Genomic DNA, 23,640 nt, shown 5'->3' on the forward strand with positions numbered 1-23,640 from the left:
AAAACACGGCCATCTTCATGTGCAAATGTTGTAACCTTTTCTCACCTAGCCAGTCGGAGCTGCTGTCCCATGTTTCTGAGAAGCACACAGAAGAAGGGGTTAATGTTGATGAAATCATCATTCCCCTCAGACCTCTGAGTACTCCTGAGCCCACCAACCCAAGCAAAAGCGGAGATGGTAAGGGGCCTGGGGTACCGGGTGAGGGGGCCATGGCCACGGATGTGCCCATTGGTGACAGTAGTGGTGATTTGCTCGCATGTACTTTAATGCTGGGTTTCTATTTGGTGGGCACAGAAACTGAGAACATTCACATTTCCCACAGTTAATACTTGTCCAATGATATAGGTCTGCTCAAATAAGAGTGTGTTTTTGAATTCACCGAGCCTGGCCTCTGTGGGTGCTTCTCCAGCGCCTGGCTGTAGAAGGAGGAATGAATGAATGGAGGAAGGAAGGAGCGCATGAGACAAGGTGATGCCTCCCACAGTGCAGAAAGCATGAGCTTGTCAGATGAGTGTGGGTTTAACCCGGCCCTAGGACCTGCGGGCTGCATTACCTGAAGCAAACGACATGACTTCTCTGAGCCTCCCTGAGCTTATCTGACAAATTAAGATAAATATGCCTGTCACAGGTGGGCGCTGGGGATGAAGCCAGGGGATATACCTGTGGTGCCGGATGACGCCCGCACAGAAGACAATAAAGGGAAGCTATTATAACATAGGTGATTAATGTGTAAGAATATACAACCTGAGACACAGCATTTCTGAACCGAGCGTGTAAACCTGGAAAAAGGATTTCAGTGGCGAAGTTTTGATTCGCACAGAATCCTTTGTGTTTGCAGCCAGTGTGTGGAGTGAGATCCATCTTGTGTGCAGTGTCCAGACATCTCCCACTGAATGGCATCCGATGCGGCAGGCAGCTGGCTTAGAGAAACCATCGAGGCACTGTAATTAGGTCCCCACAGACAAAGAAAATATGTAGTAGAGCAAACAGCAGTTTAAAAAAGCCCCCAGAAAACTATTTTTATATGATGAGGGACAACAGCCAGTCTCCTGTGCAGAAGGATAGTGTTCCATCACAGCATTCATTAGCCACACTGATAACCGATTGCTCTTTCCTGGGAATATTCAGACTGGCATTTCTAACCAGGCTGGCTTATTGATCATCTGTCTGACATTGTTAACAAGGAGAGACTCCAGGCAAAAAATGTTTTGGTTAATGAGTCCCTCTGGCCATTCCCGGGGAGCTCAGAGAAATACACCTGACAGAGGATTAAGTTGTTGAGAAGTTCCACTGGTTACTGTTGGTCGCGTGAGATGAAACCAAGAAAACCCAGCACTTGCAACCAGTGGTGGCGAATGAGGAGAAGCAGGAGTATTCGTGTCTTCCTCACTAGCAGCCTGGTGTGGTGGGTCCACGGCATTTCAGCCCTGTCATGGGCCTCATGAATGGATCTGTCCTCTCCCCGCTTTGAGAAAGCAAGTCTGAGGTGGGAAGTGACACGTAATCACATCTCAAACCAGTAGTGCACATTTGAGTCTCTTTGCTTTGGGGAAAAGGGGGGGGGGAAGGAGGTCAATTGGGTGTTAAGAATCTACCAGTTGGCTGATTAAAAATGGGCAAAAGACCTGAACAGACGTTTTCCCCAAGAAGGCATACAGATAACCAACAGGTGCATGACAAGATGCTCAGTGTCACTAACCATCAGGGAAATGCAAGTCAAAACTGCAGTGAGCTCTCACCTCGCACCTGTTGGGAATGGCTGTGTCCTTAGGAAGACGAGATAATAAGTGCTGGCGAGGATGTAGAGAAAAGGGACCTGTTCCCAATTCCTGTTGGCAGGAATGTAAACTGGTACAGCCACTGTGGAAAACAGGATGGAGGTTCCTCAAAAAAGTAGAGATAGAATTATCTTTGATAATCTATCAAATAATATCATGATCCAGCAATCTCATTTCTGGAAATATATCCAAAGGAAATGAAATCAATATCGTGGAGAGATATCCACACCCCCATGTTCTTTCCAACTTTATTCACAATAGATAACCTAAGTGTCAGCCGATAAATGGTTACAGAATGGATACAGAAAGTCTCTCTCTCTCTCTCTCTCTCTCTCTCTCTCTCTCTCTCTCTCTCTCTCTCTCTCTCTCTTTCACACACACACACACACAGAGGAATATTATTCAACCATGCCAAAGGAGGAAATCCTGCCATTTGCAACATGGGCGAATCTGGAAGACATTATCCTAAGTGAAATAAGGTAGACACAGAAAGACAAATATTGTATGATCTCACATATATGTAGAATCTAAAATAACTGAATTCATAGAACCAAAGAGTAGAACGGTGGTTGCCAGGGAGTCGGGGGAATGGGGAGATAGTAGTCAAGAGGTACAAACTTTGAGCTGAATAAGTTCTGGGGATCTAATGTGGGGCTTCTAGTTAACAATACTGTATTATATACTTGAAATTGCTGACAGAGTAGATCGTAAGTGTTCTCACCAAAAGAAAAAAATGGTTGCTATTGTTGACTGTGGTGAGCATTTCACAGTGTACATGTATATTTAAATCATCTTGTATACCTTAAAAAAGTATATTGTATAAACTATATAGAATTTTGGTTTGTCAGTCATGCCTTCGTAAAGCTGGAAAAAAAAAAGAATCTGCCTAATGCCAGGGCCCTCACAGTTCAGCCACCTCGCCCTCTGCCACCCAGTCTGGGGGGGTGAGTAAGGCTCATCCATCCAGACCTCCCTGGAGGACTCCCGATGACGTCCACATTCCATAGCTGAGTGGTTAAGATACATCGGCCTTCCAAAGAGTGTGGCTGAATGGACAGATGGAACAAGAGCTTTGGTCAGAAACTTTGACTGTTGCCTCTGGGGTTGAGCATCTATAAACTCAGAAGAGGGGATAATCTCTTGTAAAATTCATATGGCAGATAGAAGTCACATGAATTAATGGATTGAGAACTTTGAGAAAGGTGGTTACAAAGTTTTAATTTTGTTTTTATTCAGCTTTGCTTATTAAGATTTTTCTTCCAACTAAAATGAAATGTGAATGAGATGAAATAATTTGAATTTTTCATTTCATTATAAATAATGAGCAAATGATAAGAGAACAGGTAGATCTCCTCCTGAAATCCTGTGCATCAGTGGTTTCTGATACACGTATGCTGACTTCCACCCTTGCCCTTGTTACTGATGTTAGTGAAAGGTAGGGCTGCCAGCTCAGGAGGCCATCAGGGCCGCCTCTTCCTTGAGACCCACCCTTCTCTTCATCTCCTGAACAGCCAGCCCACCAGGCCCGTCCCCCCTGCAGCCGTGGTCCATCCTCAGTGGGGGTGACCATGTGTTCTTTCTCCCCCTCATTGCATGAATACGGTGATTTATGTGGATGGATTTTCATACCCTGAACCACTCTTACTTACGTTCCTGGGATACATTCCACTTGGTCATATTGCATAATCCTTTTTCTTGTGCTGCTGGAGCTGGTTTGCCTAGGACATTGATGAAGAAATTTGAGTTTGTATTCAGAGATCTTATGTAGGGTCATTTCTCTGATGTCTTTGGTTTTAGAATCAAGGTAATAATGGCCTCCCAGAATGAGTTGGGACGTGTCCCTTCCTCCTCTGTTTTTTGGAAGATCTTTGAAGTGTTGGTGTTATTTCTTCTTAAACGTTAGATAGAATTCACTGGTGAAGCCCTTTAGTTCTGGGCTTTGGGTGGGAAGTTTCTGGATTACCGATTCAGTTTCTTTGCTTGCAACAGGTACATGAATATTTTCTGTTGCTTCTTGAATTCCTTTCAGTGGTATGTAGAAATTTTCCATTTCATCAAAGTTCTCTGATTTGTTGGCATATAATTACTTGTTCATAGTATCCCTGAGAATTAAAAAAAAAAATTTTTTTTTGTAAGATGAGCAGTAATGTTCCATCTTTCATTCTTGATTTTAGCTATTTGATTCTTACCTCTTTTTTCTTGGTGAGTTTAGCTAAAAGTTTGACAGTTTTTTGATTTTTATCTTTTGTTTTTCTGTTTAATTTTTACTTTTTGTCCTTCTGCTTGCTGTGCATTTGGTTTGCTTCTGTTTTCTCTGGTTTCTTGGGTTGGAAGAATAGGCTACTGATTGGAGATCTTTCTATGTCTCACACAGGCATTTACAGCTTTGTGAACCTGCTCTCACTGAATCCCACAAATGTTTGTATGTCGTGTTTTCCTTTTGATCATCTCAACATTATTTCCTAATTTCCCTGATGATATCCTCTTTGACCTATTCGTTATTTCGGAGCGCCATTTAATTTCCATGAATTTTTGAGTTTCACGAATTTCTTTCTGTTATTTCTTTTCTAAAATTAAATTTTGATTGGCATACATGATTACATTAGTGTCAAGGTTTATAAAGTAGTGATTCGATATTCTTATACATTATGAGATGATCACCACAGTGGCCCTAGTCACCATCTGCCACTGAAGTTATTACAATATTATCGATTATCTTTCCTATGCTGTACTTTTTTCTTTTTTTAAAGATTTTTAAAATTTATTCATTAGAGCAGGAGCAAGAGCAGGAGCAGGGGAAGGGTCAGAGGGAGAGGGAGAAGTAGACTCCCCACTGAGCAGGGAGCCCCATGTGGGGCTCGATCCCATCCTGGGATCATGACCCAAGCTGAAGGCAGATGCTTAACCGACTGAGCCACCCAGACGCCCCTTCATTGCTGTACTTTTCATCCCCATGACTTAGTTATTTTATAACTGGAACTTTATACCTCTTAATCCCCTTCATGTATTTCACCCATCCCCCATCCCTCTCCCTCTGGCAACCACCAGTTTGTCCTTTGTAACAATGAGTCGGTTTCTGTTTTGTTTTTGTTTTTTTTAGATTCCATATGTAAGTGAAATCATATGGTATTTATCTTTCTCTTTCACACTTATTTTACTTAGCATAATACTCCCTAGGTTTATCTGCTGTCGCAAATGGCAAGATTTCATTATTTTTTATGGTTCAGAAATATTCCAGTGTGTGTGTGTGTGTGTGTGTGTGTGTGTGTACACACACACAAAACACATCTTTTTTTCCCATTCATCTGTCGGGGGACACACAGGCTGCTTCTGTATCTTGGCTATTGTAAATAATGCTGCAATGAACAAAGATGTGCGTATATTTTTTCAAATTAGTGTTTTTGTTTTCTTCAATACCTAGAAGTAGAATTTCTGGATTGTAGGGTAGTTCTATTTTTAATTGTTTTAATTGTTTGAGAAGCCTCCATACTGTTCTCCAGAGGGGCTGCACCAGCTTGCATTCTTGCCAGCAGTGTAAGAGGGTTCCCCTTTCTTCACATCCTTGCCAACGCTTGCTATTTCCTATCTTTTTAATAATAGCCATTCTGACAGGTATGAGGTGGTATCTCACTGTAGTTTTGGTTTGCATTTCCCTGATGACGAGTGATGTTGAGCATCTTTTCATGTGTCTGTTGGCCATCTGCATGTCGTCTTTGGGAAAATGTCTGTTCATGTCTTCTGCCCATTTCTTAATTGGGTTTTTTTTTTATTTTGTTACTCACTTGTAGAAGTTGTTTATTTCTAATTTCAGCCCACATACTTTGTATGTATGTGTTTGAGCCCTTAACATGTTTATTGAGACTTGATTTATGGCCTAACATGTGGTTTGTCTCGGAGAATGTTCCACGTGCAGTTGAGAAGAATTTGTAGTCTGCTGTTGGTGGTGGTACATGCTCATAGATAAGTATTAGGTTTTGCTGGTTTATACTGCTGTCCGTGTCTTCCGTTTCCTTGGTGCTGCCCAGATTTTATAATTGAGGAATATGTGGCTCAGAGACTGTGGAGGCCTTACCACCACCTGCTCACAGTTACCTAGTTAGTAGGTGGGACAGTGGGATTTGCACCCAGCTGCTCTGACAGCATTTGCCTGCTCTTGTACTGCTCTGGGTGTAATCAGATTCTTACTACGAAGCTGCTTTAAAAATTATTTTCCTTTATTAACTAATTTATTTTTGACTTAAATTTTTCTTGAACACATTTCCTCTCTTTGTGTGTGTGTGTGTATACTGGAAGATTAGTTGCCTGTACAGTTTAATTTTTAAAAATATTTAAGACTTTAATTAAACTCAGACTCTTAATACGAGAACATTTCTTCAAAAGTCTTTCATTAAGAACTCCAAGTCCTCCTTTTTCTCTCTGTGTGAGTCCGTAAAATTTGAGGCTTCCAGAAGCTTAGTTTCTCTCTAATGATTTCTATTCAGGTTTAACCTTCACAGTTCATTTTAAGTTGAGAGATACTTGAAATGATTTAATTAAACCTTTAACTGAGTAGTAACTGATTGATTATTTTGGTCTCCCTTTATAACATGCAGGTTCCTAAATCCTTTGGTTTATTTTATAGCCTTTTAATCTGTTTTGCTCATGTAGGAAGCGGTCTGCCTAAGAACCTTTCATTTTCTCCTCTCTTCCCCATCAGATCTCTGGCTGTGGTCCAAGAAAAAATGTGTGTGAGTGTGTGGTTGTGTCTGAGAATGTGCGTGGGTGTGTGTTTGGGTGTGAGTGGTGTGTGAGGGTGCATGCACATATTCGTTCATCCCGATGGCGGCTGGGATGGGTGGCCTGCTGGAGCTGTAATTCACGGGGGTCCGCGGAGAGCCTTGTTTGGTCTTCTATCTTCTTTCCCTTTCAGACCTTCCATAGGAACTCTTCTCCTTTTATCTCTGCCTTCCCTCGCACCCCACTTCTTTATTCAGTCACCATGCACCTGTCAGATGCTCAGGCGCTCTGCTAGGTGCTGACAGCGCAGGGCACATGGGGCATTCTTCCTGATGGCTCCACCTCTTGGCTGCTGGGCGGCCGGTAGGCAGAGGCAGTGATGCAGGGCAGCAGAGAAAGCACTTCTCTGGGGTCAAGGATTGGCCGCTAAAGAGGGGGTCACAGAGTCTAGTCTGAGGGTGGAAGTTGGCGTCTAAATTTAAATCTCTGTGTTGTCTCTCCTGGACATCTACCACGGCCAGGGTCATTCTGAGTGTACCAGGCATTGCTGTACTCAGTGTTCCAGAAACCACTGAAACCTGGGTCTCTATTCTGCTCCGGCAGCAGCGTAGGGCTAAAGAGCACCCATCCCGGACTGAGGGAGACTCCTGTTCCAGGCCTGGAGCTGTCCTATGATTGCCACGGCTGGGGCTGACACACAGGGTGCTTTTGTGCGGGTTACAAAGAGGTGCCCCCATTCTGGGCTGGTGAATTAGTAACAGGCTTTCTTTCTGGGCGAACGAGCAGAAAACATGGTCAGGTTGGATGCAGCTGGTGCCCAGTGCTCAGCCTGGCTCGTGGAGCATGGCCCAGGTATCGGCCCCCACCTGCCGTCCGTAGTGCCTCGAGAAGGGCTCCGCCTGCACCACACCTGTGGAGGCCCTGCTGGTGGCATCGGCAAATGGATTTTGTCATCTGCAAAGGGACGTAAGATGCCAGCCTTTTTTTTTTTGGAAAAGGTGATGAGATAAATACATGTTGATACATGATGCCTTAGTATGTGGTACGCACACCATGTACTTTGTAGCCCCCCGCTTCTGTTTCATCCATCTGTTGTCTGGGTCAAGAGTCGATCACACTGAGGCTTGTAGCTCGGTGACACTATTGTCATTTTCCTGCAGAGTGTAGAGGAGAGGTCAAATCGTATTATTGTATTATTTCTGTGCTCTGAAATTAACTGAATGGACAGAAATGTGAAGTTCACCGGCTCCGAGGCAAATGGTGGGTTCAAAGCCTAGCTCTGCCACTTATGTTTTCTTTGTCTTGGGGCCACTTGATTAATCTTCTCCAACCTCAGCGTCTTCTTCCATACAGTGGGCGTAATACTGATGCTTCGGGCCGAGCTTCGATGGGGAAGTGCCCATGAAGGGCTTCGCGGGGCGCTTGCACTGTACGTGCTCGCTACTTCCTCACTGTTGCTGTTGTTTGCGGGACATTTCCACCTTGTTACTGGTACCTCCACGGGGAGCAGGCGTGGGTGCCTTCGGCCTCCCTGATGCCCCGTGTTACAGGGCCAGCTGCCGTCTGTCCTGTGGAGGGGCTGCTGCATTCCCCATAAACCTCAAAGGCCCACTCTCCCTCGTTTCTGATGAATAATTCATTGTCTTCCCATGGCTTCCTGGGCTTGTTGGAAGTAAATGTCAGGGAGAGTGCCTGTCAGGCCCAGCAGGGGTAGAGTTTTGGGATTTGCCTAAATTCTCGAGTTGGTGTGACTGGATTGAGCTGCAGAGTGAGGATGCTGGCTTTATCCCTGGTCTCCAGCATCATGAAATGTGGATGCCCCTAAATCCGTGTTGGCTTTCTTGGTGTGTGAGAAACTTCAAGATGAAGAAATCAAGGGAAGAGTGCTATAGGGAACAAGAGCAGGTGTGCAGTCAGGAATCACATGGTGTGGCAGCCGGCCGAGTGGGAAGGTAATAGTTGCTTCAGGGAAATTGTCCAAGTCACAGTTTTAATGAGGATGGCCATAATAATAAGCAGTTGCCATTTATTGATCACCTTCTAAGTACTATCTATGCTCAGCATTTTAATGGATGGCTTTTATTTATAGGGGACTATAAAACAGACAGTTTTGTGTTTATTTTTCATACGAGAGACGGCAGCTTGGGGGGGATTTAACTCGGGACGTCTGGTCTTCTGGTCTTGCCGCTGGTGTTCTCTGCACTGCAGCGCTGGCTCTTTCCACATGTCCAGAGCCGACCTGAGGGCCGCATGACCCAGCGGGAAGAGCCGGGCAGGGGAGAGAGAAACCCGGATCCTGGCTCTGTGAGCTCAGCAGTAGATTCTGGAAAACATGCCAAGCCCTTTGAACCTTCGAGTCCCTTATTTCTTTTCCTTTTGAGGAAATTAACATTTGCAGCATCCATCTGTGAAGGTTTTTATGGGGATAAAATGAGATAAGAACTGGGAAAGGGCCTTGCATCCTTGAGGGATGTACAAATAAAGGGCTTACGTTACTAGAGTTTTAGTCACGTGGAGCTATTTTTTTCATGGTGCTCATGTTGTCTTTTGATTGAATTAAAAAACCTTTGGCTGATTCTTTGTGTCCCTTGCCAGTTTTGGCCTTGGATCTGCAAGGACGATTCTCTTGACTGTGAGGAAGTTGTCCTCAAACTATGGCATCGGGACAGGGCTGATAGGTTGCGTGGTGGCTCGCCTCTCTCTTCCTTTTGGAAACTGCGGACGCAGGAAATGGCTGCTTTTTCTGCCATCAGACCATGTGTATTTACTTATTAAATGTCTCCTGCATCTCCAGCTCTGTTTGCCATCCTTGGGCTCTGGGAATTCACCCTCAGGATGTGTAACAGGTGGGGAAAGAGGGAAGCACACAGCCTGAGGCTGTGTCATCGGCGTGCATAGCACGCGTGCCTCACACTGTCAACGCAAGACCAGCTGGGTCCGCCTCGTGGAGGAGGACCTGAGGGTTTGAATGGGGCCTGGGGTCTGACTGGGGTGCAGGAGGTGGGCACAGACGGGGGCGGAGCAGTACAGGTACATAAAAAGACTGGGATTATTTGTGCGAATTTAGGGAGGTCTGGAACATTGCTGAGCACTTGAGAGAGAGCACAGCTGTGCGTGCGTGTGCATGTTGAGCCGTGTGAGGAAGGACCTAGACAGCCGGGTCTGAGTGTTGTGAACGATGGAATGTTCTAGAGCGAGGTAGTGAGACAAGGAGGACCAGAGCAGGAGGCTGTGGTCTGGGGGCCATGTGTAGGGATCTGGGTGGTGGCAAAGAACGGAGAGGGGGTTTAGTCGGCAGATGTCTTTAGGACAAATCAGAGTTCCCAGACAGACGGAACCAGGGAATTCACGGAGGAGGAAGGGGAATGGAAGGCAAGCCCATTCCAGGGTTTTGATTGAGAGGTTACAAGATTTCCCTTGCCCAGTTCCAGAGTCCTCAGCAGTTCTGTGAAATGTTTGTGTTTGTAGTTGACGGCAGCAACTCGTTTTCCACGCTTTTAAATTATTCCAAGTTCATTTATGAATATTTCATTTTTCGCTAACTAATTGGTCTTGAGCATCTGCATTATGGATGTAGCAAGATGTAAGATTAGTTTTGTCACCGTCGTATTAGAGGATTTCCAAAGCTTTCAGGGCTGATTTTGTGTTTCTTCCTTGACAGCCAGATTGTGCACGGCTCGCTGGTTTAACCTACCCAGACTTATTGGTGCCCGCTGTGCAGGATACCAGGTTAGGTGCTGGGTGTAACAGAGAGTCGGGGCTAGGGCTCTGCCTGCAGGGTGTCCCCCGTCTGCGGGGAGAGAGATGCACGGCGGCAGAGTCTCACACCCTCTGGCACGTCTCCGAGGAGAGAACGCTAGGTGTCCTGCTGTGTGTGCTGAACCCCAGGTTAGGGGCACAGTTGCCCACAAGACTGCTGACCCCACCCACAAGCTTGGGAGTCCCCGGGGCCAACCTTACTCGAACCAGCTAGCTGCAAATTTGGAGGACCCCAAGGACTCCCTCCAGTTCTGTAATTTGCTAGAATGATTCACAGAACTCAGAAAAGCACTATACTTACGATTACCATTTTATACAAAAAGTGGAGAGGTCAGAACCAGCCACAGGGAGAGATGCATGGGTCAAGTCTGGGATTGGGAGGGTTCTAGACGTGGAGCTTTTGGTCATCTTTCTCCCCCCGTGGAGTTCTGGATGCTCTTGCCTTCTTCCTGCTATATTATGTGACAGGACTCAAGTATTCCCAATCAGGGATGCTCACCTCAGCCTTCGGTGTCCAGCTCAATGACACACTGCCCACGTGCCTGGCCTTCAGTCCCTCGCTCCCGTGGGTTCAGATGAATACCTCTGTTCTCTGGTTCCTCCGGAGGTCAGAACTGCTCTGACTTGTCAGAGAGCCCCGTCATAAATCATGTTGTTAGACTGTCGGTGGCCCCAGCCCCCGCGCAAACAGGCACTCCTATCAGGCAGGACCTTCTGGGGCCCAGTAGCTGAGGGCAGAGGCCAGACCGCTCTGGGTAAGGTTCCTCCTTCACCACACCTGCATCCTTGGAGCCTTTCAGAGGAGGAAGGCTGATCTGCCCAGCAGGATGCAGAGGCCTTCTCGGAGGTTGGGCCTGGGCCACGGACTTCCATAACCTGTTTCTGCAGCTTAGCTGACGTGACGTGTGTCAGGTATCTGAGGGCCTCGCCACTGATCCTGCTCCTCTGCTCCTCATTGCTGCTTCGGTAATTTGCACAAGTACATGCTGTTATGCAGACTAACAGGAGAGAAGTCTCAGTGACTGTGAGGTCAGCCGCTTGTCCTCACTGTACATTCCTCTCCTTGCCACCTGCCCCAACCTCCCATAGCTGTCGGCTGGCTCTTGGGTTTACACAGCTGTTGTTCTCCCCTGTAAAATCCGGTGCAGGCAGCGGGATCCAAGCGTCTCGTGCCCTTGTTTGTCTCCTCTGGTCTCTTCTGCCTTCCTGTTGCTAAGTACTTTTCCCTCCCCTGTTCCCCCACCCCCCCACCTCCAGCACGCGCCTCGACAGAGCGGGAAGGCAGTCACTGTGCACTGTGCTGGCTGCCCTGGCCCAGGAGGGCTCCGGTTTGGCTCTCTTGGTCATTGTTGACCAACCCCCCTTGGCCCTGCACCTCTGCAGAAGCTCTGCCCCTGCAATCCCCCTACCTCTTCCCCCATTCTGGTGCATGATCTCCCTGAGTTCTTGGGGACCCCGCGTCAAAGCAGGCTCCTTTGTCCAGACCGCACATTGTCATGCCACTCTTTCCCTTCAGACTCTGCTCCAGAACCTTCCTGCCTTCCTCTCTCCTCTGGTCTCCCTGTCTGGTTTGGGAGCACAGCAGTCTACTGAAAGGGTCCTCATGGGAGTAGCAGTGGGCAGCGTGCGTGATGCTTTTCTGTGTGGACCAGTAGCCTTAGAGCAGGGAGGAGCCCCGAAGACATCATCTTTCTGTACGTGACCATTTTCCCAGGATAGTGCTGGAACCCAAGACCCCTTCTTCTCCTCTGCTGCTCAGATTTGGAGGACTGCTGAAATGCTGTACCTCAGCAGACAGGCCACTCACACTGGGGTATCAGCCAGGTGGTGCTGGCTTCCCGCTTGCGATGTCTCGGGGTACCTGTCAGGTCCCATCGTCTGAGACCACGCCACTCCACCTTCACACACACACCCAACAGCACGATGCTCCCTGACCCTGCTCACCCATCTTCATTCCCACCTTCATTCTGGAGATGAATGCTTTAAAATGAGTGCTAATTAAGAAGAAATACAAGTTGAAAAATGATTGGAAACTTGCTTTAGAGCAGCTCTGAGCATGCCGTTGAACTCACTAGGTCGCTAGGAAACTCGAAAAATACTGCTACTGTCTTTAGTCCTGTAATTGGTAGACTTAGATTGTAATTATTTTTTCTCTGTTTTATCAGAACAATTTGGCTGTAATAATTATGATGCCATGAAATAATCTGAGGAGTTGTGTAGCTCATTAAGAGCATGAAAAGCTAAGCAGCCTTTGCGAATCTTTTGTGAAGCAGTCCTTAAGCACGTTCTGAGAACGGGGTGTAAGTGGAGTCAGTGGTTCACTAGGAGTCTGATTTGTGAACCGGGGGGCTGCCGGTCACAGTTTAGAATCATCCCCATTTTATGAGAGAAGATGTGCAAAGGTTCTCATCATACGGGTATTTTTAAATCAGAATATTAGGAAATTGGTAACATGGTAGCATGTAGATGCAGCAACACGAGCACTAAAGATACTGCCTGTAGCTGTTAATTTCCGCAACTGCTTCAGACTTTCTGTTTTTCATAAAACGTGAAACTGAACACACTCGCACATTTGGAAGTTGGGTGCGTGCCCGCCACTGTTGCTGCGTGTAACTACCTTGTGCCCTCTTGTTTCCTCGGTAGAGTTTTCGGTCATGAAGAGGAAGAGAGGCAGGCCCAAGGGCTCCACAAAGAAGCCCAGCACCGAGGAGGAGCTGCTGGTAGAAAGTGCCGTGGGTCCGAGCGAGGACAGCCCACCGGCCCTTGAGGAGGGCAGCGGCCTGGCTCCCAGCAGCTTGGAATGCAGCAAGTGCTGTCGAAAGTTCTCCAACCCACGCCAGCTGAGGAAGCACATCTGCATCATCGTGCTGAATTTGGACGAGGAGGAGGGGGAAGCAGGTATGATGCCTGAGGGCCGAGCGCGTCTGTTTCCTAGGAAGACACGTAAGTACCGACGGCAGGCTTTGCTGGGTCAGTTAACTACGTGGAAAGAGAGCGTTGTTACACCAAGTCTCACCTCTCTGGAAAAGTTCCTCGTTTTGACCGTAAGTCACCTCTGAATTGAAGGTGTCGTGTGGTAGGTGGTGCCCACGGAGTGTGAGTCACGGGGGTGCCGCTATGGGGCTCTGGGGTTTGCAGAGAGGGTGAGACATGAGCTTATGTTCTAGGGGGGACGGGAGGGTTGGACAGCACAGTATGTGAGCAGGGAATAAGCCCTTGGCGATGGGGAGTCAGGAGGGGACCTGGTGTCGCGGTTTGGGTGGCCCTGGGATTAGTGGAGGGAGGACGTCTCTGTGGGCGGACAGGGCTGTGTGAGCACAAGTGCGGACATTAGGATGCTCAACGCCCCCGTGAGGGACCTTGATGAGCCAGCGGAGGCCGAGGGCTAGGTTGTGGCGGGCATTCTGGAAGCAAATGGAATATTGGTGCTTCTTCCACATATGTTTCTGGCTTGGCTTCAGCTCTGCAGCCACTTCTAAAAGAGGCTGAAGGGGGTGCACAGGTGAGCGGGGAGTGACGTCACCGTGGCAGAGCGCGTCTCCTGGGCGACCTTCTCGGGGTAATAAAGTAGCACCACTGTCCTGGAGAGGGGAGGGCCTCTGCTGTGGGCTCTGCTGTCGTCTGGTTCTTGTGCCACTTGTGAAGTGCTCAGACGGCCCGACGGTTGAAGTTCTTACTGTGCTTTGTGCTGGGCTCAGGACGTCACGTGGGAGACCATTTGGTTAAAACACAGGCTTTGGGATATGGCTTCCTGGGTTTGAATTGCAGCTGCTCCAGCCCTTACCAGCTTCCTTCTGCCTCCGTTTCCTCATCTGTAAAATGGGAATAAAACCCAGCACTATCTCATCTGGTTGCTTTGAGGACTAAATAAGGCAGGACTTACAAAGTGCTCAGAACAGCACCTGCATATGAAAAGCGCTCAACAAATGAATGTTAGCTGTCACTTTCCTCGCAGTGTTATGGAAACAGTACTGTTGTCCTCCTTCGGGTTTTATAGATAAGGAAAGTTAGACCCTGGGAAGTCAGGTCATTAGTCCAGCGTCCTTCAGTTAGCAAGGGGACCTAGCCTTTGAACCTCCATTGTCAAGTTCTTTACTATAAATACCTCCCAGCGGTGAAGCAAGACCATTGGTGTGCAAAATCCTCGCACAGATTGGGGGGATAATTGAGCAACTCATCACCTGATACTTACCAGACATCTAGGTTGGTGGCCAAGGCTCATTGCCAACATCTGTGCAAACTGTAGAAAATATGAAATGTTGTTCTTTCCTTTGAAGAACTGCTCTCAAGGTGACTCCGTGAACCCTTTCTAGGCTGCATGGGCGAATGCGCATCGTGGACGAGCATTCAGACGAGAGAAGTCAGCGAGAAGGCAGCTGTCCCATGGCAGAGCGTGAGTCATTGCTGTGTGAGACACGTAGGTAGGGAGTGCTGTGGCCTCAGAGCCCGATGCCCTTTTGGCAAATTAAGGTACTTTTAAAAGTGAGATGGTTGAGGGAAGAAGGACGAGGACATACCTCCCTGCCCCTGAAGTGCTAATTTCTGGTGGATGTGTCAGCCATTGGCCCTGGAGTGCAGAGTTGCCCCCTACGCCAGGCACACCCCCTGCTCTCTTCTTCTCACGCAGATAGTTAATGGTGGTTGCATTTTGTTTGTTTATTAAGTTTTTTACTTTAATCCCAGTATAGTTAACGGTGTGATATCGGGTTCAGATGTGCAGTATAGTGACTCAGCAAATCCATCCATCACCCGGTGCTCATCACAAGTGCCCTCCTTCCTCCCCATCACCTAGTTCCCCTACCCCCCACCCACCTCCCCTCTGGTCACCATCACTGTGTTCTCTAGAGTTAAGGGTCTGCTTCTGTTTGTTTTTTCTCTTTTTTCTCCTTTGTTTTGTGTCTTAAGTTCCACATATGAGTGAAATCATATGGTGCTTGTCTTTCTCAGACTTACTTCATTTAGGAGATTACTCTCTAGCTCCATCCATGTCATTGCAAATGGCAAGAGTTTGTTCTTTTTGATGGCTGAGTAATATTCCATTGTATACATAGACCACACCTTCTTTATCCGGTCCTCTGTCCATGGACGATTGGGTTGATTCCATAGTTTGGCTATTGTAAATAATGCTGCTGTAAACATAGGGCTTGCATGTATCCCTTTGAATTAGTGTTTTTGTATTTTTTGAGTAAATACCCAGCAGTGTGATTACTGGATCATAGGGTAGTTCTATTTTTTAACTTTTTGAGGAACCTCTGTGCTGTTTTCCAGAGCGGCTGCACCAGTTTGCATTCCCCATGGTGGTTGCATTTTAATAAGAGGCACCAGCTGTAGCCTTCAGAGCCTCTCCGTGTGTACCTGCCTGAGTCCTGAGAATCCGAATCTCTCTGCTCATTCAGTGCTGTCTTCTTGCGTATCTGTTTTGTTTTTGTGCCTTCACATGATTTATCCCATCAGACTCCTTGTGGGAGACTCCTGGGCTTTTTTACATTACGGTTGGAAATCAGGGATCTCCTTTGCAAAACATTCCCTCTGCTTCTTCCTCCAGAGGTCAGACCTGGATCTAACTTGGATGCAGCCTGAGACGTTCACGCAGATCTATGGATGTTCTGCACTGCCCTCAGGGTTTTCTTCCTGAAGCAAAGTTTTTCAGTGTCTCCCCTTCAGAGTAAAGTACAAAGTCTGCTCCTGGGCATTCAAGACCCTCAACAAAAGGATCTTTCCATGGAGCTCTATGGCATTTTTCTGTGTCTTACTGTTTGCAATTGATGAAATTTAAGTTATTTCCAGTCTTTTGCTGCTGTGAGTATTGCTTTAATAAATGCTTCTGTATGCACGTGTGTGTGTGTGTGTGTGTGTGTGTGTGTGTGTGTGTACATACCCACGTATATGTGTATTTGTAGACTTTCACTGTTATTTTCGTAGGAGTAACTCCCAGAAGTATAACCCCTGGGTCAGAAAGTATATTACATATTACCAAATTTCCCCCACCCCGAAAGCTCAAGCCAATTCAGATTCCAAAAGTGTCTGAGAGTGCCTATTGGATATTGACATTTTTTTCTTTTTTAATACCTGAGATGTTACAGAAAATACTAAGAAGTAACAATAATCCAGAATCTCACTGACGAGGTGTATCGGCTCTTACACTGTATAAGAAAGAAGAAAGATCCTGCTCGGTTCTATGTACGTGTACGTTTTTTAGAAATGGGGTCATGCATCATGTTCTGTGATCTTGTTTCACTCACTAATGTGGCCGATAAAGTTTTCATGTCAGTATTTTTTATTTAACAAGCTGTTCCATAGCACTTTCTGGATATCACCATCTTACAGCTGTTAGCTCATTTAAGTCACAGCAGTAGTGACTGAGTGCTGTATGTAGCTATGTAGCTCTAAGAAGTAGGCACTGGTGTTTTCCCACTTTACAGAAGAGGAAACTGAGGCACAGAGAGTTCAGGAGCTTGCTGAGATCACACAGCCTGTAAGCAGCAGGGCTGGGTTCTGAACCTGCCACAGTTCAGCTGTGCTCTGCTTCCTGACCCCAAACAATCAGTAAATGTAGATTATTGTCATTTTTAAAGGCCACCCTGCATTTCACCATATGCATGGGCTGTGCATTTTCCTTCATCAGTGTCCAGTCGATTGACATTCACGATTGCTTTTAATTTTTGTCCCTGATTTAAAAAAAACAAAACAAAACACAAACCACCTCTCAGGTGACTGGTCTTAAGCATGCATTTTAATTTTATTATTATATTTACCCTCATGCTATTATTATCTTCGGTAAATACCTAGTCACGTAATTGCTGGGCTAATAAGAGCATATATTACATTTTGACACGCCCGCACGTTGCCAAGCTACCCTGCAGACAGCATCTGTCGGTTACTTCCCCGACACCAGCTCCTACCCGCTCTGGTCCTCTTCATCTTGCGCTCTGTCAGTCCTCAGCTCTGCCAGGCCCTTCTGCCAACGATTTCTTTTAATTATTTGAATTGGCATCTGTGTGGTCACGAGTAGACCCTCTGGTTACAGAATTACTGGGGATTTGTGTTTTGTGTGTAATTTGGGGTGTTAGCCTGTGCTCTTTACTTAACTACACCTTTGGGTCACCGTTATGTGCAGAAAGTATTTTCCACAGTTTATCATTTGTCTTTTCATTTCATTTGTAGCCTTACTTTGTTTCCTTTTGCACTTCACTGAGAATTTTAAGTATCTGTCCTGTCACTCCTGTCGAACGTTCCTTTTAGATTTCTTGCCCTTTTCATCATAGCTGAGAACACTTAGCTGTGCCCCCAAATAATAAAATACATGCTTCTATCTATTCCTCTCTGATTTGTATGGTTTCATTTATTACCTATGCCTTTGATCCATCCGGAAATCATGGTTTTGTGAGAGTCATAAAGTAAGATAGTTCTGTCAGTAAACATGGGCAAAGGAATTATCTTAATAAATGCAATTTGGGAGATAAATTATTTCAAGTCCTAGGGCCCACAGAGAAAATAATAAGGGTATGGCTCAAAGTTTTAAGAAAAACCCTTTAAAAAGTAAAACTTTATATTTTGAAAATAATTACAGATTCACAGGAAGTCGAGAGGATTGTGTAGAGAAGTCTGGGGCCCTCACCCCTGTTGCCCCCAAGGGGTGCATCGTATGTAGCTGTGCAGCACGACATCAGAACCGACACGGATGGTGACACGCATGTGTGCAGCTCCGTGTCACATCACGCGGGGGACATGTGCTCCTGCTGCAGAATCACCCCCCCCCCCACCCCTGGCAACCAGAGATCTGTTCTATTTGGTCACTTCAAAAATCTTGTATCCATTGAACCACATGGTATGTGACCTTTTAAGATTTGCTCAGAAAGCCCCCTTTTCAGACTCACTTTCATAGTTTTATAGTCAAGGAAGTTGAAGTCCAGAGGTGATGATTATCCAGAGTCTGGATAATCCAGAGTCTCACCTGATTGAGGGTTGGGGTGCGTGCAGCCCCACACCTGCCTCCCGCCCTGTGGCCAGCTGCGCTGTGCCTTCAGACCAGTGTCATTTCCACCTCATGGATGTAGATTTTATGCGTTCCCGTGTACTTCTGTCAGCTTTTTTGCTAACCTTATAAGAAACGAAGGTCCCACCTTGCGTAGTTCCGATGTTTATTTTCTACTCCGTAGCTCGTTAGGCGGTGTCTCCTGCAGTGGCAGACAGGAGCAGCCCTTGCTAATAAGATTATCAGCTGCCTCCAGTAATAAGCTGTAGAGGAAATGGCCGCATAGCCCATTGATTTGAATGACCTTCAAAGGACTTTAACAGCAATGGAAAGGTAGAAACTCTGGGCGTTTTTCCCTTTCTGGGCCCCATGGAAGCCTCTAAAATATGCAGAGATGACCTTATGCCCAGTTGCCTTGTGGCCGCTGTCTCTGCAATTGCTCCACGCTTCCCAGTTTGCCAAGCATGACATTACAATTTGGAAAATTCTTGCATAATTGTTTTAATACATGGGCGGTAAAGAGCAGTTTAGTGACATTTCAAACAATTGACCTTGACTCTCTAGCTTGTTAAAACAATTAAAAGGAAACAACATAAGCCTTTGCCTAGCTGAACCCTGGCAAGTTAAAATAATACTTTTGATATGTGTTCAACATTTATTTATTTTATTCTGCATTTGAATAGTAAAAGAAACCAGGAAAAGAGATTTTTTTGTGCCATTATGTGGAACAGCTGGTGTTTCTGAAAAAACAGTTTGTAGCCTATAGAAACCAATATGTCAACTTTATAAAAGTGACTTCTGAACCTTCCCAAGCTTGTTTCTGGGGTCAATTTTGGCAAGGAGAGTTGCAAAAATTGGCTCTTATTCTTGTTGAATCTGTCCTAAAGAAGACAAGGCATTTATTCTAAGATCTTACCTAAGATGCACCTATGATCTTCATGGAGTTTTTTTTACAACAATATTTCAAGTGCCTTCTGTATTTGTGTTAGCAAAACAGCTGATTTGGTAAGAGCTGCTATGATTGAAAACGGTTTGGGGTGAGCTGTGTTTGAAAATTTGCAGGTGTGAAGGAAAGGCAGTATCAGTCTCTGAATAGGACACCTTTCTCCGTGGAGAGCTGTGTAATGAGGGATGACTGTTTGCTTTTGCTGTCTATAAACCTCAGTTTCACTGTTTACCAGACCAGTCAAGTGGGTGGAAGCCTGGAGGTCATGCAGCGCAGTGGTGCCCATGCATACTCGGCCTCCAGCCTGCGGGGGAGTGTAGGCACGTGTCCTGGCATGTTCATGTCCCCTCCCTGAGACACCTCGCGCTCCTAACTCCCTCCTCACTCACGCTCCTAACTCCCTCCTCCCTCTCCAGCTGCCCCTCCCCTCTTTGTGAGCTTCTGTTCTTCTGCTCATCACGTCACTGTCCCTGAGTCTGTCAGTCAGTGTAGGCCAGGTCACGTCCTTAGAGCAAGCCTCTCCCTCATGGCGGTGGCCCTAACACAGCCAGGCTCGAGTTCTCCCTCGGACTGCACACCCACTGCAGGTCCTCGGAGGTTGTGCTCACTTGGGGTCCCAGACAGAGCAGCCACCACCATGACGGTGGCTGGTCAGTGTGCAAGAAGGGAGGACAGCCCTGGATGGTTTCCCATCAGCCTCGAAGTGACCCCGTCATTTCCACCCATGTATTCCACTGGCCAGAGCTGATGTCACGGCCCCACTGACTTCAGGGGGCTAGAAAGTGCAACCCTGCCGTGTGCCAGGGTGGGGGAGAACTGGAGATGTCTGCTGATGGCCACTAGTGACGGCTGCCTGGCTCCTGTCCACTTCCTTGGAGCCACCCCCAGCTGTGCTCTGTGACCTGCAGACGTCCTCCTTGGCCAGACCCTCTGCTGAGCTTGCGGTCAGTTTGGGTACTGCGTACCCATAGGCAGCATAAGCTATGCAGCATGTTCGGTGCTTGCTCATTGTCTAGCTCCTTGTAAATGCCCCCGCCATTCCAACTTGGTGACCAGCCCCACCGTCCATGTGTCCTATCCCTCACCTGTCATATTGGTTACTTACCATGGCCAGTTGACTTTTTCTCCACGCCAGCTCCCTTTCATATGGGTCAGACCCTGTCATCTCTTCTTGTGACAGCTCTGGTCTGCCCTTCTGCTCCGACCCATGCTCTCTGTATACCAGTGATTTGCAAACACGTCCCTGATACATAGTCATTTAGTTACTAATAAGTTGCATTTTTAAAATTTAAAAACCATCTTACAGCGTCCTTATTGTAGGCCTACCACTATTCTGTGTATCTTACAAATACTAATTTATTTCTTCTTCATAAAAAGCCCATGAGGTAGTTACTGGTTTTGTCCCCATTTTGCAGATTAGGAAACTGAGACAAGCATCCTGTCCAGTGTTACAGGAAGTGGTGGGCCTGCGATGGGAGCTCAGGCATTTTGGCTCAAATACACATTTGCTGTAAGAATATGTTATTATAGGCATTGTAAAACGTACATAAAATATAAAATTCACAAGGATGCGGTCAGAAAGGCAAAGAGGAATTCTGTTTTCTTCCCAGATAGCAGTGGATTGTTTTACGCATGCCCTGGGTGTGTGCACTCTGGCTCTCCCTGCCATTGGAGCCATCTCTCCAGAGTGCAGACTGGTCCCATCCCTCCCTCGGAAACAGGCCGGCACGCCTGCCCCTGTTCACAGACAGTCGGAGCTCCTCCCAAACCTGCTAGGTCGTTTATGTATAAACCTGACAGCTCCCCCCCCCCCCACCGCCTCTGTTGCCCACCTGCGTCTCCATGACAAACTTCCGCAGGACCCAGGACTCTGTGCTCTTTCTCTCTGGTACGTTGTTCCCTTTGCCTGGAAAGACCTGTTTCCTTCGGTCCTCTGAATAGCCACACTCATCCACAGCCCCTGAGCCCTGGGGCCCTCTCGGGTGCCAGCAGATTCCCACTCACCTGCAGCTCCTGGCCTCATTCCTTTTGCAGGCTGGCTTGGTGTGTGCGTCCTTGTTCTTGGCCTCTGCCTCCCAGCAGCGCAGGCTGCTCACCCCATGCCATGCGTGTCTTCCCCTGTTAAGAGCGTCAGTCTGTGTTTCTGTCTCCCCATATGCTGATAGCTCAGCAGGCAGGATCCCCAGGGCCTGGTGCCCTGCACATGGCACAGAATCACTCATATCTCTCCTTTCTTTGGCAAAATCTAGAGCCAGACTCTGCTCCTTTATGGATTTGGCACAGAGTGTGTAAGGCACTTTGTGTGGGTATCTCATTTCTCTTTTCTGTTTCCAGTGTTTAGAACAGTGCCTGGTGGCACACAGAAAGTGCAGTAAATGCACGAATCCTCTAGAGCAGAAACTAGGGCTACACAGAGTCTTAACAGGCGGCAAATGAAGGTTAGTTTTTCTAACTTCCCCATGCATTTCTCTGTGGTATGGGGCAGATGACATGGCTGAGGTCCCTGTACATGTTGCTGACTGACCATCCAGAGCTGCTCATGGTCATTTCCGGACTCTGTTCTTTACATTTTGGATTTCGTCCCCTTTTTTCCCGCCCATATTAGATGGTTGCCTATGAAAGTTACTTCTCACTTGCTGGTGTTTCTCAGTCATCGGAGATAGAAACCTGAGTCACCTTTAATTCCAACTTTGATCTCACCCCAGACTAAACGAATGGTCACCAAGCCCTGCTGGCTTTTTGCCCCCTGCGTCCTTCTGGGGCGCCTGGTCTCCTCACTGACCTTCCTCCCTGCCCCACGTCCAGCTTTCTCATCACTCCCAGGCACTTTTAGCCACAGCCCTGGGAGTGGTCGCTCCGCTTCTCAACTGGCCCCCTAGGCCCCCTCTTCACAGAGCGGTGTCGAATGCAAAGGTAACCTGTCGCTTTCCTATTGAGCATCCTCCTGTGGCCTGCCTGCCCCTACCCTGAGACTGGACTGCTATCTGGGCCACTGCTCTGCATGCTTGTGCCCACTTGTCTCCTGACTCCTTTGGTGCAGGCAGCTTTCTCTTCTTAGAGAGCCCCCTGCACGCCCTGAGCCAGCCCAGCCAGCCTGTTCTCTTCAGGGCCAGCCTACCCATGGAGGCAGCTGGTAAATGTATGCCCAGTGAAAATACCTGTGCGTGACCTTCATTACTCCACTGGCTTCTGATACTTGAAGTTCAGATAGATTATAACAGGATATGTGATCAGAGTTCCTTAGGGAGGGAAGAAAGTGTGGGCCTGATAGCTGGGAGCCCGTGAGGAGCTAGAGGTGAGTATGAATCAGGCTGCTAAGTTTTGTAGTTGTCTGTTTATGTGCTCGCAGAATTTCCAGAGGCAGGCTCGTCCAGAACATCCATGGGTCTGAGGAATCCTAGACCCAGGTCAGCAGGACCGTGGCGCTCACTGTCCCCAGCTGGATGCCACGGTGAGGCTGATGCGTCCTCTTGGTGTGCGCCCAGCTGCGGCAGCTGCTGCCAGGGCTCAGAGTGTCTCTTCTGGTCCTCCCGCCAGATGCCTGGCTGGGACTGCCATCTCACTACAGATGAAGTGAAAGAGGCTCTGCCACGGGAAGGAAGTTTTCCCAGGCCAGCTGGCCACTACCCGAATCCCTTAGATTTCTGAGCTCAAGCCCTGGCTGTCTTCTGGGATGCTGGGCCTCCTACTCGCCCCCCTGCCCTGGCCCAGAGTCCCCTGAATTAAAACCTCCAGTCCTGTTGGGGATGAAGTATCCCGGTGTGAGACACAGAAGTCAGAAGTAGAGCTGGCCCTGTGCACCCCGATCTCTTGCTCCTGACTTGCTGTGTTTCTCGGGTAACCAGGGGCACTCAGAGCCTTTTTCTGTAGCGGTGGTGGGGGGGGTTTGGGGGTGGGGACTGACAAGATCCCACCTCAGCAGGACTGTATGGCAGGACTTCTGAATGAGGACTTCCTTGTTCAGCATCTTGGAGGGCAGCGAGGGCCGTGTGGGACTGTGTTGGGGAAGTCTCTTCTTCCAGAGCATCTTGCTGTGTGCAGTTCAGTGGGCTGCCTGCTGAGTACTGGCATGGAGGACCTTGATAGGGTGTGATGGAGGCTGTGGCACCGTGGGCTTTCACTCTAATGAATGCTTTTTCCCAAGACAGGGAGCTGCCATGCCTTGGGGCCCCATTTGAAAAGGAGTACTCTCTCTCCCGTGAAAACCCCTGATTGCTAAGAAGTACTGGGATGGGTGGCCCATGGCCCACGGCCCAAAGCTTTTAAAGCCGGACTTAACTGCTGTGCCTGGTGCTTGTGAGCTGCCACGGAGGCCGGCTGAAGCCGAGGGCTGAGATTCCCCACAGCAGGCAGATTCTCTTCTCTTTTTTCCTCCTGATTCCTGGGCTTATGCTGTTGTTGGGCGCCAAGCCAGACTTTGGGGATCAGAGTTGAGTAAGATGAGTCTCTTCCCTTGAGCAGCTGAG

The 23,640-nt window shown here is 47.6% G+C and overlaps 1 protein-coding gene across 4 annotated transcripts in view; it reads left to right on the forward strand.

Annotated features, from left to right (window-relative positions):
* ZFAT (zinc finger and AT-hook domain containing) overlaps positions 1-23,640 on the forward strand; it is a 192,673-nt gene that overhangs the window by 27,304 nt on the left and 141,729 nt on the right. For 3 of the 4 annotated variants that reach the window (XM_028105589.2, XM_028105590.2, XM_088022745.1), the window contains 2 exons: positions 1-177; positions 12,897-13,151. In XM_028105589.2, coding sequence (XP_027961390.1) covers positions 1-177; positions 12,897-13,151 — 432 coding nt within the window. Of the gene's footprint in view, positions 178-12,896; positions 13,152-14,566; positions 14,647-23,640 lie in introns of those variants that run through there. The other variant, XM_028105591.2, reaches the window with a different exon arrangement.

This window comes from Eumetopias jubatus, unplaced genomic scaffold, assembly GCF_037043125.1.
Source record: "Eumetopias jubatus isolate StellerSeaLion01/CBP00866 unplaced genomic scaffold, mEumJub1_p1.0 scaffold_4, whole genome shotgun sequence".
Taxonomy (NCBI): Eukaryota; Metazoa; Chordata; class Mammalia; order Carnivora; family Otariidae; genus Eumetopias; species Eumetopias jubatus.